Below are 12675 nucleotides of genomic sequence, written 5' to 3'. Positions count from 1 at the left end.
AAGATCTATATTTACCCAGCTTGGGGCCTGGCCATGTAGAACTCTCAGCCGCCTCTGTGCTTCTTAAAAAAGTTTTCTTTCTAAACTTAGAAAAACATAGAACGATGTCTTCCCCCTGCCTTCTCCAGCGCCCCGTCTCCACGCTGTGTGCCGTGTGCCTGGGGTTCTAGGTGTTAGCAGCTGCAGTCTCAGGAACACGGTGGGGAGGGGAGGTCCCTCCCCAGGCAGGCCGCTGACATCAGTCACTGAGGGAGCTGGGCCAGAGCAGCTTGCCCCATTGCCTGAGGGCTTTCGGGGAATTCCAGCCCTTTGCTAGGCAGTGCCCACAGCTGGAATGCCACTACCACAGGGACAGTGTTCTGTTTGGCATTGTTTCCTTGTCTTCTTCTGTAAAGTTTAAAAAGGAGTCTCTGGGCTGAGTGGAACAAATAGTTAAGCACTGGGTGGTTCCGTGGTTTGCAGGCCCCTCAGAAGAAAGGCCTGGTGATCTGCTTCTGAGAGGTCAAAGCCGTGACATCCTTTAGAATGCAGTTCTACTGTGTCCCCCATGGTCTCACCTGGGTGGGAAGTCACTTGATGACAAGTACTTGTTTTGGTTTATTTAAGTTAATAAAGACCCTGGGATTACAGCGAGAAATTTGTGAGCATAAAGTATTTGGACACTGTACATCAGGTGTAGAGACCCGGGAACTTAGGAAGCGATAGATGGAAAATGGATGAACTTGGGGTACAGTTGACACTCTGGGTTGCAGGCCAAGCCTTGTGTCCAGTCTCCTGTCCCCATGAGATTCCAGATTTCCTCTTAGCTCTTTGAAGGAGGCCTGGTAGCACTGTGGGTTAGGCACTGGGTTGTTAACCACAAGGTCCGTGGTTCAAATCCACCAGCCGCTCCTTGGTGAAAGAAAGCCGAGACTGGCTGTTCCCGTAAAGACGGACAGTCTCAGAAAGCTGGCAGAGGGCCACGATGAGGCCATGTCGGATGGGCAGCCATGGGCTTGGTTCACTGTGGTTTCTGCGATGCACGCTGCAGCACTCTTGTTTGTTTCCCACAGCACCGCGCTTCTCTGGAAAGCTCCGTGGCTACGCTGTGACCGTCCCTTGCAGCACAGATTTTCGGGGCCGCTTCCTCTCCCATGTGGTGTCTGGCCCAGCAGCAGCCTCTGCAAGAAGCCCAGTGGTGGGCAGGCCACCGGCACCAGCATCCCACTCCAGGCACCAGCGGGTGGCCCGCAGCCCACTGCGCCCTGACCGTGAGCCCCTGCCCCCCACCAGGGCAGGACGCCACTCCCTCTACTTCAATGTCACTGTCTTTGGGAAGGAGCTCCACTTGCACCTGCGGCCCAATCAGCGGCTGGTGGCGCCTGGAGCCTCAGTCCAGTGGCAGGAGGACTTTCAGGAGCTGTTCCGGCAGCCTCTGTGGCCAGAGTGTGTCTACACAGGAGGAGTCACAGGCATGCCGGGGGCAGCCGTCGCCATCAGCAATTGCGATGGATTGGTAAGCGTGGCTCTTCTTGCGCCCCTCTTTCCCCTACCCCAGCCCTGGTGCGCTGAGCCAGGCCAGCGCGGTGCGATTGGGATTCCTGTGGGTACAGGGAGTTGGGGCCGAGTCAGGGGCTGCGTGCCTTTCCAGTGTGAGGACGCAGACTCAGCCTGGCCTGATAGGAAGTGGCTGAGCTGGAAAGCTTCCTTTCTCTTATCTGGCCCCTCATCATCCTATGGGACCCTCTGGAGGGGACCCATGGCCGGGTCCTGCCTGGGACTTTTGACCCCAGATTAGCTCAGAGGTTAGGAAGGTGGGCTCTGGCAGCTGATGACTGACGTTTGAATTTCTACTGAGTCACTTGCTAGTGGTGTTGACTTGGATAAGCCACTTAACCTCTCTGTGCAAACTGGAAGATCTCTTTATCCACTCTGCACGCATGCAGTGCACATACGCTACGTGCCCACGCTGTTTTAGGCACGGGGAATATGGTAGTGCCTACGTGGGTGGACAAAGCCCCATGACGATGATAGGACCCACGGTGCCATGCAGCGCAGCAGGTGTGCGGGTGGCATCTACCTGGCACGTGGTCAAGACTCGGGCTGCAGCCGCAAAAACTCTCCAGAGTCACTGCCATCGAGTCAATTCTGACTCAGAGCACCTCTGGACAGAATGGAACTGCCCCTGTGGCTGTCCAGGGCTTTATGCTTTTACTGGAGCAGACAGACCCATCACATCGCTCTCCCACAGAATGGCTGGTGGATTTGAACTGGTGGCCTTGTGGTTAGCAGCCCAACAGCGACCCACTGCCTCACGAAGAGCGCCTTCTCTCCTATCTTCTTCTCCTGTGACTTGCTCCTCCTACAGCCTACTGGCTCTTTCACGGAGATTCCCTCTCTTCGTCCCTCTCCCCGCTCCCAGGCACAGGCAATGCCCTGCTAGTCGGCTTAGGTTTGCAAACCAGAAGGCCATGGGCTAGGGCTTCTTCCTCACGCTCAGTTCTCTTTAATTCTCCTTCCCCAGGGGTCGGGGTGGTGGTTGGGGGTGGGGAGTCAGGCTCCAGGGAGTCTGTGTGGCAGCCCCTCTGCCCCCGTGCTCAGCTCTTTCAGTGGACTCTGCTGTGCCGGCAACAGCAGGTATGAGCCACTGCATCCCAAGAAGGAGCCTGCTGTCCTCTGGTATTCACCCAGGGAGGCTGGTCAGGGGGCAAGTGACAGGGGTGGGGGGCTCCCTCACTGACAGGGAGAAGACTTCGTACTGTCCCTCATTCTCAGGAGTTACCGCGCATAAAGCCAGGGCCGCCTTTGTCTCCACCAGCATCCCCCACCTGTCTTTTCCCACTGTGGCTCCCAAGGGGCCTTTGGGGGGACTTTGAGGGCTCCATGGGAGCATTCTTGCCTTCCCTACAGGAGACCGACTTTCAAAGCTATGCATAGGGCAGTCGGTCCTTCTTTGCAGACTGTTCTTGGTCTGGAAGCCCCGCTGAGCAGAAACCTGTTCACTTGGGGTGACCCTGCTATTTGAAATACCAGTGACATAGCTTCTGGCACCCCGGCAGGCATCGCACAAGCCACCACCGGATGACAAGCTGACAGACAAGCGGCAGAGAAGGCCATCCTGCTTGGTAAAGTAGCTGGGCAGCATCCAAGGGGAAGGCCCTCCACCCAGTGCCTGCAGCAATGGGCTCAAGTGTGGGGACCCTTGTGAGATGGCACAGGAGCACGGGCGGTGCTCCCTTCTGTTGTGCACGGGGTTGCTGTGGGTCGGAACTGATTCAATGGCACAGAGTACCAACGACAACAACCACAACCGCAGCAGCAGCAGCTCTCCGACAGACTGGGCGTTGATTCCCAGCTATACGCCTCCAGTGCAGCCGGCACGCATGCGTCTGTGGAGGCGGGTGTGCTGCTATATGCTGAACAGGCTGTAGAGAGCTTCCGGACTGAGCAAACTAGGAAGAAACCCCTGGTGAACTCTGGAAATCAGCCCATGAAAACCAGACGGTCACAATACTCCAGGTCCTTTGCGGATCATGGGGAGTACAAGAGTGTCGTCCATCACCACGAGCTGAGAGCCGACGTGGCCCAGTTAATAACAAGGCAAAGAAACACATTAGACAGTTCCCCTACTCACCCGACTCCATGACATCCTAATAGCCAGCCCTTCAACCCACGCCTCTGTCGGCACGCGGCTCTCTTCCCTCTGCGTCTGCCGCTCTCTGTGCCTCTTCCCTTCTTTTGTATAAGACCGTCAGGCTATTGGATTAGGTCCCGCTCACTCACAGTGTAACCTCATGTTAGCCGATACAGTAGCAACACCCTACTTCCAAACAAGATCACAGTCACCCGGACCAGACCAGGCATTAGGACTTCAGTATATCTTCTGTGGGGACACTTTCAAGATGTAACACTCCGGCTTTATAGCAAGGCAAGTTTCTTCCTTCCTCGCAGAGAGGAGTTGGCACCCCCTGCCCTGACCCTCTGTAGCTTAACGTACCTACTTGGCTGACTTTCCAGCTCTTGGTGGCCACTCATGCAGGAAGAGGATGGTCGTTTTTTGGTATCGGAGGTGGTGATATTTGAACTGGGTCTTGATGGATGAACAGAAGTCTGTGGTGGGCAAAGGTGGGACAGGATGAAGCTCCATGTATTCCAGAAGTGCTGGGCAGATGGACCTTCATGTGGCCTTGCAGGAAGAGGAAAGGGGCATGAGGAAGGGATTGTGTGGCTTGTTATGGGAAAGGAGGTTGGCTGGGAGTTAGGAGATATCTTTACCTTGCTGTGTGACCCTGGACAAGTTGCTGTGCCTCTCTGGACCCCACATGGCTCCTTGGTGTTTGGAGGAGCCTGGGATGGATGAAGCTAGGCCCCTTCCAGCTCTGACACTGGGGCAGGCCTGTCTGGGAGAGTTTGAAGCCTGACTGCTGGAAATGCCCAGCTCCCTCCCCTGATGGTTCGGGGCGGGGGGGGGGGGGTCTGCTAGCATCAGGCTGGGCAACCTGTGTAAGACTCAGTCTGAACAACCTCTCCCCTCCCCTTCTATCCTGTGTGGACATGGCTGGGGTGAGGAGACCTGTGGCATCTTACTTGGTGACTCAATCCTGTTTCCATCTGGGACCCACAGCAGTCGGGGAGACCCTCCTCCTCTAATTCTATCTTATAGGGCTGCTTGTCCCTTTGAGAGAGGCTTGGAGGGCTGTGTGCCCTGGTCCTAATTTGGGCCCAGAAGTGATTGCCTTTCCCACCCCATGTTCATGGTGGAGGGGCAGGCAGTGGAGGAGTGGTCAATTTCAGGACTGAGGATGCCAGAGTCCCTGCCCTGGATCAGTTCCTCGACTGGAGGAGGAGCCTCCCACATAGAAGTGGACAGATTACAGTCCTGCCAGGGGCTGCTGTAGCAGGACCAATTTATTTTGGTTAGGGCATCTCAGAAAGCCCCCTGGAGGAGGTGGCATGCTCAAAATGACTTAAATATCCTACACATGAAAGAGAAGCTTGGGGTCCCTGGCTAGCAAAGAGGATGGTTTACCCAGACAGGCTTGCGGATGGTGTGGGGGGTGGGGTGGGGAGGGGAGGGAAATAGGGCAGGAAATAAGGGGTTTGGGGGAAAACCAGTTCTCCTAAAATGCTTCCTCCAGGACTAGGGGCTGCTGCTCTGGGGGCTTCCAGGTCTGAGGGGCCCCATATTGGAACGCGACCCAGTGGGTACCTCTTCACCAAGTGTTCCCTGCTAGCTAACCTAGCGGCTTCATCTTTCTCCCACAATGTGGCTGGTGGGTCTGAACCACAGGCTGTAGAGGGCATGGTGCCCGAGGGCAGGGAGACCCAGGTTTCCAGCCCATTTTGCCCAGTGTTTGGGGCTCTGCATTCCTGGGAAACCCTGGGGTGGGTCCTGAAGCGGGTATGGGGAGCAGGATTCTGCAGAGTGGGGTCTTCTTCCAGGATGAGGGCTATGACCCCTGTAGGCTGGTATCTACAGTGTCCTGGCCTGGCTGTCCCTGCCTGGCTGGCTCGGTGCTGGGCTGCGCTGAGCTTCCACTCTGGCCTCCGGTGGCTCCTGTGAGTCAGGGCCCAGGTCAGGGAGCAGCCCCACGTGTCAGATTGGTCACCATCTGGTTCTGCTTTCCCCTCCACAGAGCTCGCATTTTAGATGAGTTATGCTAGTGGACCTCATGGGGGGCGGGCAGGGGGGCCGGTCTCCAGCCGGCCTCTTTCAGTGAGTCACAGATCCTGTGCTGAGGCAGCTGATCTCTATAACAGATTACTTGAAGGGGCTGGGGGTTGAGGGCTGATGGCTTAAAGTGACTGGGGTTTCTTTTGGGGATGATAAAATGTTCTCAAATTGACTGGGATGATGGCTAACCCAAAACCTCACTGCCATCAAGTCAATTCTGATTCATAACAACCTTATGTAGGGGGTCTGAGGCTGTGTGAATCTTCAGGGAGCAGACAGTCTCACCTTTCCCCCACCGAGTGGCTGGTGGGTTTGAACCACAAACCTTTTGGTTCATCACTTAGATAGCTACACCAAGGTTCTGTTTGTTGATGGTTAAAAAACAAACAAACTCAGTGCCATTGATCAAGTTGATGCTGATTCACAGTGACCCTATTAGACAGGGTAGAATTACTCGGCGTGGGCTTCCAAGACTATAACTCTTTATGGGAGTAGAAAGTCTCATCTCTCTTCTGCAGGGTGGCTGGTGGTTTTGAACTGCTGCCTCTGTGGTTAACAGCTCAATGCATAACCACTACACCACCAGGGCACCTCCATGGTGATGCTTATGCAACTCTAAATATACAAAAACCGTTAAGTGGGAAGAGGACAGTTGGGCTGGGTTTGAAAGAATCAGTAGGACTTCTTCCAATCGAAGTATTATTAAAAACTGTGGGCATTAAAACCAAACCAAACCAAAAAAACTGTGGGCATCAAAATTGCATGGCATGTGAACTACGTCACAGCAACTCTGTTTCCAAAAAAATAAGAAGCGAAACAAAACAAAAACAGATGGGCAAAAGCTCCCTGTGGGTGGGGCTGCTGTAAACATTAGAGGCATAGGGTTCCTATGATGCCAGGCCTGCCTGCCGTTCAGGCCCGGGAACAGCACCGTGAGCAGGTGCCTAGGAGAGGCTAGGGCGGTGGGCGCGAGGGGCCATTTACCCTGGTACAGACAGGGGTGACCAACTCTCTCTAGGCTTAAATTTCTCACCTGGAAGGGGAGGAGAAAAAGTTTCGGGGTGGGGGTGGGAGTGTTCTGAGGGTGGAATGACATGGTCAAAAGCACAGGGTCTGGTGCGCGATTCTCAGCCTGTGGGTCGTTACCCCTATGGGGGTCGAACGACCCTTTCACAGGGGTCGCCCAATTCATAACAGTAGCAAAATGACAGTGATGAAGTAGCAACAAAACTAATTTTATGGTTGGGGGGGTCACCACCACATGAACTGTATTAAAGGGTCGCGGCATCAGGAAGGTTGAGACCACTGGTCTGGTGTGTGGTGGGGTTTCTCAGCCACCTCTCTTTGTAGTTTATAATAGTGATACACAGGAAACACATGGTCAGAGTCTCTTCTGCCAAGGGATGTATCCACCATCGCTGTCCTCCTGGCCCGTGGAAGGATCCAAGGTGGTGAACCTCTAGCTCCTGGGTTGGCCAAGCCCTGCCCCTCTCTGTGCTGGTAGGTTTTCTGCAGGATGCTTGTGTACGTTCGCATGGATCTGCAGTAACTCCCAGACGCCTTGTAGGACAGGGGGATGTGAGTGTGAACGGAGCCAAGTGGAGACTCATCTGTGGGCCCCTGAGACTCCCTGCTCTGTGCCCACGCGTCGGGACTCCACGGTCTAAAGAAAAGACTGACTTGCTCTCGAGACGGCTGAAACAGCACAGCCCACACCAACCCTCAGGATTTTGTGGAAACGCAGGAATACATAATGGACTCTGTGGGTGGTATGGGGGTGGGTGCCAGGAAGAGGTGCTCAGGGAAGGCTTCCCTGGGAAGAGGACAACTGGGCTGGGTTTTGAAGATCAATAGGCGTTTTTAGAGCCAAGTGTCAAAAACAATGTGTGCATTCAAAAGTGTTAAAATTGAAGTATATATAAAATGTTGCTATTCTGTCCATTTTCAAGTGCTCAACTGAAAGACATTAATTACCCTCACTAGGTTGGGCAACTGCCACCTCTGTCTAGTTCCAGAACTTCATCGCCTCAAACAGAAACAGCATGCTCATGAAGCTTAACACTACAATCCTCCCTCCGTCCACTCTCAGTAACCATGAACTGAGCCCTGCTACTTGGGACGGTGTTGGCCACCTCTAGACAGTTCATTTCTGCGGGGTCGTACCCCGTTTGTCCTACCATGTCTGACATTTCACTGAGCACAATGTTTCCCAGGTTCATCCATAGGCCCCCATTTCACTCTCCTGCGGAATCAGAGGCCCGTGCTGAATACTGCATGTGCCAATCTGTTGAAGGATGCTCGGTGATCGAGGGTGATGCCATGGTGGCATCTGGCATGCAGATAACTGGTTTTGATTCCTGGCACTCAATTCCTTTAGGTCTGTTTTACACCCAGGAGTGGAATGGCTGGGTTACAGGGTAAGCCCTCCACTTGCCAGTCCGTCCGTCATAGCGTCGTGGCTTGTGGGTCGCTGTGATGCTGGAAGCTATGGCAGGGGCATTTCAAATGCCAGCACGGTCACCCAAAGCGAACAGGTTTCAGCGAAGGACCCGGCTCCCCACTTCGGAGGAAGAAGCCATGGAAACCTTATGCCTTGCTTGGAAGCATGGCCAGATACTGAAAGCCTAAGCAAAGGAAACAGACCACTGGCTGGCGGATTGGCACCGTGGGTGCATCGACGGGCACAGGAACAAGAGCGAGGAGGACCAGGAGCATGCAGTGTTTCCTCCGCTTGGGCACAGGCTTGCTGTGCTTCTGAGCCGACTCAATGGCACCCAACAACAAACAACAACATGGTGATCCCATGCTTACCTTTTTGAGGCGCCTCCAAGTATTTCCCATGGGGGCTGCTCCACCCTAGAGTCTCCCCAGCCCTGCGTGGGAGTTCCCAACTCTCCACTCCACTCGCAAATACCCGGACCTTCCTTTTCCTGGTCAGCGCCATCTCCGTAGCTGGGACGAGGCATCTCATGGTCCCTGGGATGCGCATTTCCTCCTTGACTACGGAGTCTGAGCCGTTTTCTCACGAGTTTATCCCTCGTAGATGGTGGCACAGCAGTTTAAGTTTATCCACTGCTGACTGCAAGCCCGAACCTCCCAGCTGCTCTTTGGGAGAAAGGTGAGGCTGTCTGCCCGTATAAGGAGTTTGTTTCAGAAGCCCTAGGGAGCAGTTCTGCTCCACCCTGTTGGGTCCCTAAGGATTACAGAGGGTGGTAGATAGGTGGGTGTTTGCTTTTTGGGGACATGCCTATTCAAGTCCATTCTAGGGATTGCGTGGTGGGTTTCAGGGTGTACATTGTGCATGGAGGACATTGTATACCTTCTCGGGATTCAGTAACAGCAAGTCACCCTAGCTCCCTGGGGGGCGAGAGGGAGCTTAGATTTACTTCTGAAGCCTCAGGGGCCCACGAGGTGGGGGAGGGGAGGCAGTGTGAGCAGGAGGCACTTGGGTCTATTTAGGAAAGGCACCCGTCTTTCCAGCTGAGATGCAGGTGTGCTGCTGGGGTGGGGAGATTGGCCTGTGACTCGTTGACATCCATGTGACAAATGCATGAGCTTGGTCTGGGATCTGCTCCTTTGCCCTTGGGGAGAGTGCATGGTCTGTCCTTGGGAGGTTCCCAACTCTCTGCCTTTCCACTCCTGACATGGGGAGGGGAGAGCTGCAAGGCTCTGCTGCTTCACTCCGCCGTTCTCTGCACACACATCTTAGCCTGTGCATTGCCCTCACACATCTGGGAAGAGAGTCCCCCCACCCCCACCCTCACCACCATGCCCCACCAGCGTCTCTGGCTTCATGGCTGTCTGGTCCACATCCTCCTCCCCCTCCAGCCTTTGCTCCTACTGGTCTTTCCTCCCATGGGGACTTCTTCCTCCTCACTTGCAGGAGGGGTGCCTCCCATCTCCACCACCTGGATCTATGTCTTAAGTCCTCCTGGGACGCTGCAGCAAAGCCCCACCACGTGGATGGCGATAAACGACAGTTCTGCAGACTGGAAGTGCAAAAGCAAGGTGTCAGCCAGATCAGGCTCCCTCTGAAAGCTCTAGGGGGCACATCCTTCTGGTAGACCAGATGGCCCTCGGCTGGCAGCTCCAGAGCTACAGGCTCAGTATCCACCTTCACATCTGTATCTGCTCATCTCCTCTTAGAAGGGTGCAACCATACATTCTGCCCTGCCCCAGTGTGACCTCACATAACTCACGAATGATATCCACAAAGATCCTATTTCCAAACAAAGCCATGTTCACAGGTTCCTGGGATTAGAGCCCCAATGTATCCTTTTCTGAGAAATAAGTCCACTCCTGGCATGAGAAAGAGAAGAGAACCGAACAAGAGAGGGAGTAGGTGTGTGCTGAGGCAAACTGGACCAAACTTAGCTCAAGGGATTTCTAGTCTACCCTTCCAAGGGCTTTGGTTCTTTAAAATAGTTTTATTAGGGGCTCTTACAGCTCTTTTAACATCCCATGCATCAACTGTGTGAAGCATATTTGTACATACATTGCCATCATCATTTCCAAAATATTTTCTACTTAAACCCTTGGTGTAAGTTCCTCTCTTTTCCACCCTCCCACCCTCGTGAATCCTTGATCAATTAGATATTGTTATTATTTTGTATCTTGCACTGTCCGTTGTCTCCCTTCATCCACGTTTGCTTTTCATCCCCTGGGGGGACTGTATATTCAACCTTGCGATGGGTTCCCCCTTTCTCCCCCTTCCCCCTTCCCGACCATTCCCCCATCCTCATGATATCGCTACTCCCACTACTGTTCCTGAGGGGTTGATCTGTCCTGAATTCCAGGTGTTGAGAGCTCATATCTGTACCAAACATGGATTTGCAAGTAAGGTGTTCAATGTTTTCTAACGGTGTTGGGGCCAACCAGAGTATGGTGATTAGTAGTATGTGTAGGTGTTGGGAGAGGAGCCCTGGTGGCATAGTGGTTGTGTGTTGAGCAGCTGACTGACCGACCGACTGTAAGGTCAGCAGTTTGAAACCACCAGCCTGCTCCACAGGAGAAAGATGAGACTTTCTACTCCCATTAAGACTTATAGTCTCGGAAACCCACTGGGACAGTTCTACCCTGTCCCACAGGATCACTGTGTGTTGGATTTGACTCAATGGCAGTAGTTTGATTTTGAGTCAGTAGGGGCTGAGACCCCTGGATCCAGATTGCTTGGGCTGACATCTGCCTTTCACGTGCTTTGTGACCTTGGGCAGTTGCCTAACCTCTCCTATCTTGGGAGCCCTGTTGTGTCGTGGGTTCCCTGTAGTCCTGTGAACTGCAAGGTCAGCAGTTTGAAACCACCAGCTGCTTTGTCGGAGACAGAAGGTGTTTTGCTCTTGTGAATTGATAGTCTTAGATACTCACGGGGGGAGTTCTCCTCTGTTCCATGGGTCTCTATGCGCTGGAGTTAACTCACTGGCAGGAATTCTCTCTGCTCCGTGTCCCTCCTCTTTAAAATAGTGCTGACCTCTTATAGCTGCCTTCCAGGAAGAGCTTAGCACACCACCCTCAGGATACTTCAACTGCTGCCAGTGGTGAGCATTTATTGCTTGTGTTGTTGAGTTTGGTGGTGAGTGGGGGGGTGGTGGCAGGAAAAGAAGAGGAGGCCAAGGGCATCTCAGTGGCCTGGCTGCTGCCCCTAGCTTCCCTCTGGCCAGTCAGTTGGCAGGTAGCACCTATCCTAGTGTGGGCAGGGTTCGGGGTCCTAACCTGAGACCTGCCTGCTGGTTTTTCTCCTTCCACTGTTTGCCTGCTTGTCCCAACCTTCATGCTGACAGTCCTGGAAAGGCAGGGTCTGAGGCCTGGTCCCCAAGTGTCTTGAAGGCCCTGGCGGAGGGGGTGCCCCTCTGTGCACCAGCCAGGAGAAGGACCCTGGGGGGCGCAGTCTCAGAGGGCCACATGTGTAGATCGGGATAATTTCCTGCATGGCATTCCTCCGGCCCGTAGGCCATCTGCCCGCCTGTAGGCCAGTGATGACAACTGGGTCAGGCACACCCACGGCCCCTCCCTGCCCTGGCAGCCGGGCACATCAGCTATAGCTGATATAGCTATAGCTATAGAGGGTGTGGGCTTGAGGCCTCCCTCCTGTCATCAGCCCCGCCCCCCGCCCACCAGCCCGGCATTCACACCCTCTCCAAGGGTGTGACCTGCTTTGATCCATCCGCTGTTCACATAACCCAGTTTTCTGACAGACACGACCCAAGACTCTCTCTGGGTCTACTTTGTAAACTCGGTGGTGGTAGGATGAACGTAAGGAATTGTTGATTTGGGGAGAAAGGGATGTTGCCACCCACCCAGGGTGACCTGCTCAGGTGGCTGAGGGTCTTCCGTAGGAATGTGACCCGCAGCTCCTTGTTCTTTGGATAAAGCCAGGAAAACCAAATTCACTGCGGTTGAGTGGATTCGGACTCATAGCAACCCTGTTGGAAGGGCTGGACCCAGCCCGGGGGGTTCCCAAGACTCTCACTCTTTATGGGAGTAGAGAGCCTCCTCTTCCTCACCTGGTAGTTTCCAGCTGCCGGTCCATGCACAACCCAGCATGTCTACTCTGCCACCGCGGTGCTTTGTGCTGTTTATGTCAGACCTCCTCTAGGCCACCCCTCAGGCAGCAGGGGTGGTCAGGACCCCAGCCAAATCCCAGGAGGCTAGCAACCCAGGTTTCCCTAGTATGGTAGTTCAGATAGACTAGAGAAACAAATTCATAGACACTCATATGTGTATAAGAAAGAGCTTTAGATACAGGAGCAGCTGAATATTGAGAAAACATCCCAGCCCAGTCCAGATCAAGTCCATAAGTCCGATATTAGCCTATATATCTGATACCAATCTATAAAGTCCTCTTTAGACTCACGAAACGCATACAGTGATGCCAAATGCAGGATGTTCACAGGCCATTGGGTGGGAAGTCTTGTGGATCCAGTGGCATTGTAAGCATCTCCACACTGGCAGGAGTCTCCAGGTGGCTCCTCCAGCTCCAGAGGTCTGGCTCCATCAGCTTCTCTCCATGTGCGTTCTCCACAGGG

At 54.0% G+C, this 12675-nt stretch overlaps 1 protein-coding gene across 3 annotated transcripts in view; it reads left to right on the top strand.

The window, feature by feature from the left end:
- Window positions 1–12675, top strand: part of ADAMTS14 (ADAM metallopeptidase with thrombospondin type 1 motif 14) — an 89612-nt gene that overhangs the window by 1176 nt on the left and 75761 nt on the right. For all 3 annotated transcript variants that reach the window (XM_075534041.1, XM_075534040.1, XM_075534039.1), the window contains exon 2: window positions 1053–1495. In XM_075534041.1, coding sequence (XP_075390156.1) covers window positions 1053–1495 — 443 coding nt within the window. The remainder of the gene's footprint in view (window positions 1–1052; window positions 1496–12675) is intronic.

This window comes from Tenrec ecaudatus, chromosome 16, assembly GCF_050624435.1.
Source record: "Tenrec ecaudatus isolate mTenEca1 chromosome 16, mTenEca1.hap1, whole genome shotgun sequence".
Lineage (NCBI taxonomy): Eukaryota > Metazoa > Chordata > Mammalia > Afrosoricida > Tenrecidae > Tenrec > Tenrec ecaudatus.
This window is presented reverse-complemented; position numbering and strand designations above follow the sequence as displayed.